Source organism: Cajanus cajan, chromosome 7, assembly GCF_000230855.2.
Source record: "Cajanus cajan strain Asha chromosome 7, NIPB_CcT2T_4, whole genome shotgun sequence".
Taxonomy (NCBI): Eukaryota; Viridiplantae; Streptophyta; class Magnoliopsida; order Fabales; family Fabaceae; genus Cajanus; species Cajanus cajan.
Window position 1 is genome coordinate 45171521 of NC_138523.1, and position 3922 is coordinate 45175442.

The 3922-nt window shown below is 28.3% G+C and overlaps 1 protein-coding gene across 1 annotated transcript; it reads left to right on the forward strand.

Annotated features, from left to right (window-relative positions):
* The first annotated feature begins 253 nt into the window (after positions 1-253).
* On the forward strand, positions 254-1252 carry LOC109795407 (uncharacterized). Its single transcript, XM_020354902.3, has 2 exons — positions 254-707; positions 877-1252. The coding sequence occupies exons 1-2, from the start codon at positions 595-597 to the stop codon at positions 1124-1126; spliced, it is 363 nt and encodes a 120-aa protein (XP_020210491.1). The 5' UTR covers positions 254-594; the 3' UTR covers positions 1127-1252.
* The last annotated feature ends 2670 nt before the right edge of the window (positions 1253-3922 follow it).

The following is a 3922-nucleotide window of genomic DNA, read 5'->3' on the forward strand; positions in this document are numbered from 1 at the left end:
TCCCAGTTCAGTAGCGAATTACGATGCCAGCCTCCAAGCAAGACAAAAGGTATGTGGGAGGGTCATCTTAATTTTAAGCCATTGCACTTTCTGATATTTCCATTTCTGAACATTCCTTCTCAGTCATTGACCCCTCTTTTGTCTCCATTAAGTCAATCCTTTACCAAAATTGTTAGTTCCACAAGTGCACACTTGCGCATACAAATGTTCATAGAATATAGCACTACTTTAGAGCACGTTTTCATCACTCGTCTCTCTCCCTTGATATTTGTACTACATCAAGGGAACTAATACTATCACCAAGTTCATGCACAATGTTTTGAACTTAGAAGTAAAATTGTTAACGGTTCCATTCAATTTATAGAACTGTACACTATATATATAGAAAGCTCTGTTTATATATAATAACAAACCCGACCAAAGATTCTTCTCTCTTTGTATAACACTTAGATCTATAAAAATTCCATTTCTCTACCTCTGACCACAGCCCCCTTACAAATATAAAAAAAAAAAAATCTAAGCAACAAAACCAACCACTAACCTGTTTAATTCAGGACTCCTATATTCCTTCTCTCCTTCTCTCGTTTTCCTTTTATGTCCATGGCATCAACATCAACACCAGGCTCATCTTCAGAGCTAACTATCACAGTGGAACGCAACCCTTCAAAATCACGACTATCAGAGCTGGGTATAAATTCGTGGCCCAAGTGAGTGAACAAGATATATCAACTTAATAGATTATTGCTTGAGTATTTTTTTTTTCTCTCCCCCTTTTGCCTTTCCCTTTATTAGGTACATATTGGGACAACAATTTCATCTTAACTATGCATGACTCATAAGTGGATCTGATGATGAAACTTTGTGTATAATTTTCAGATGGGGTTGTCCTCCTGGGAAGTACATGCTGAAATTCGACGCTCAAGAGACGTGTTATTTGCTGAGAGGGAAGGTGAAGGTTTACTCAAAAGGCTCGTCTGAGTCCGTACAATTTGGTGCTGGGGACCTTGTGACCATACCTAAGGGACTTAGTTGCACGTGGGACGTATCTGTTGCAGTGGACAAGCATTACAAATTCGAGTCTTCTTCCACTCCTACACCTTCCTCTACATGTTGTGATCAAAGCTAAAGAACATTTGAATTTCTTTTTTCGTTTTTATTGTTTATCGTGCTTAATATTCATCAGGAAAAGATAAGGTTACTACTTCTATACTACTGGTTCAAACGAATGTTATAATATTTCTTCTTAATTCAATGTTCAAAGTTGTACTTGCTTCCGTATTTGATTAAAAAATGTATACCTAGCTAGGAAAGAAAAGGAGCTAGAGCATGCATTTGCACTTGTGTTTCAGGATGCATGCACTTTTCCATGTTGCGAATGCTTTCTTTGACTGGTCATGCATGGAAGCTTGCTTTGCCTTCTCTTTAATTGTGGGAAATTCAATAGCACTGGGAGTAATTTGGGTTCATAGACAAATTAAGGAGATGAAGTACGCTCACATGTGAATATATCCTAGCTACTATTGTAGTCTATCCGATCGAACTAGATGCTTTGTAACTGTGTAACGATGTTCCTCCTTTAGTTTTGATCTTTTTGCATGTGATCCCACACCCACAACCTTAAAAATCTCAGGCTTTATGACATGTGCAAAATATATGAGGCGAGGTGTTGATTAGGAATTGATGCTCAATGTCCTGAATCAGTTTTGCACCGTTGATGTCTAATTTGACCCTTAGCACCGAATAAAGGGTGACATTATTTTAGCCCCTGCTGGGGTTGGGGGAATATCTATATGCATCTTTGATCTTAATTATTTGTTATTTTCCGGCGCATATATATATAAAAATTGTCTTTAATTTCAACGATTGGCATGTCTCATGCTCTAGGGTTGGAATTGGATATGCTTTGTCTTTTTACTAGGGTCTCCTTTCGGAGGGATGATCCATGCCTTCTGAATGGGAAAATTCAAGCAGCAGTGAAAATTTAATGGCCTGTGATGTTTGCATTCTTTTGCGTGTCCACTTGATTTAGATTATTCTAACTGCAAACGGGTTAAAATACATGTTAGAAAGTAATCTCATCAACTCAGTTCTTCTCAAAATATATAAATATTATTTCCTTCTTTGGTCAAACATCCAATCCTTCCAGTTTGAAATTCAACAAAACGATAGCCTTAGTCAAAATTTTAGTCTCTATAAAATATACCTTTTCAAGTTTATTATTTTTTGTTTGAATTAATTATTGTAATATCATATATATTTTTATTTTAATCCTTATTGTTATGTTAAATTTCGTTATGGGGTGACGATCGAGACTCAAAAGTTAACATGTCACATATAGAATCGGATATCATATATGACAATTTGGAGACTATAATGTTAGTCTTATTATGAGCGTTGAAATATATGAATTTGTTTGTTAAATATCAGTAATTAAGCGCCCTAATTCTCAGTAGGCTTCTTAATTGGATGTAGGATCATTTTGTTGAGAAATATACTTTGATTTGTTTTGGCTTTAAAAGAATTTATTGTGTTTACCTACAACATGCCATATCTTGCATGCATGATTAAATATTTGAATGTGATTTTCTTTCTAATCTTTTATTTAGATTGTAAGTTCTTATTCACTATTGGTAATTTGTGGTATATTAATTTTAAATTTCTTTTTTCCGGTCGATGAATATTTTAATCATATGCTACTTTCTTAATTACTATAAGATTTAATGTAGAATAATTATTATTTTTTATATAAAATTATACTTATATTTTTTATTAATTATTTTTAAACTAAAATATTCTTAATTAAAAATATATTTTTTAATTTGATAAAATATATTAATTATAACTTTTTATTGAGCATGCACCCTAATTCTACCTCTTCATATAAATGAGGGACAATAAGATGTGGTAATTAGAAGAGAAAAGATAATTGATTGGGACAAAAGAGTATAATATAAGGCTAATTTTAAAAAATATATAAAATTTAATATTTTAGTTTGTGCATTTTATAGACCAAATATTTATTATATATGATTAAAATTTATAATAAATTATATAAATAAACATTATATTAGAATATATAAATTATATTTAGAATTAATATAAATTAATAATTTTAAATATATAAATTATATTTTATATTTAAGATAAATAAATAAATTATTTTTATTATTGATAATTTATTTTAATAATATTAAAATTTAATTTATAATAAATATCAACCATCAACCATCAATCAACCACTATATATAAAATACAAGTGAATATATCAATGAGATAGTTTTTAGAGCTTTTCTTAACTTCATATTTAATTTGGTTTTATTTATCATACTTATTTATGAATCAAATATCATTATTCTAAAATAAATTATCAATGAATAAATATAATTTTGTGTTAAAATATAAATTATTTATCATAAGTTTAAAATATAATTTATATATTTAAAAATATTTATTGTAATGTTAAATATAAATCATATATTAAAATATAATATTTATTTATATACATAATTTATTTTAAATCTTTATTAGTTTTATATAATAAGTATTTAACATGTACATTATATAAACTAAAATATTAATTATATAAAAACATTAAATTAGATAAAAATTAGAAAAAAAAATCTCTTAAAATATTAAAATGCTCTCATGTAAGCTAACTTCTAAAAATACTAAGATAAGTCGATTGCGTTAAATATATAAAAGTCGATACGACAAACTTATTATTATTAATTAGAGTATATATATATTTTTTTAATCTTTGGTGAATTAAGTAACTAAATATTATTTAATAATATGATTTGTAACTTTTAAAAAAGACAAATTAAAAGCACGAATTTCATTAAAAATAAAATAAAAATTTTAAAAATCAAATATCATGTATTTTAAATACGACTTCTATTAACTTAAATTAAAAAATAATAAC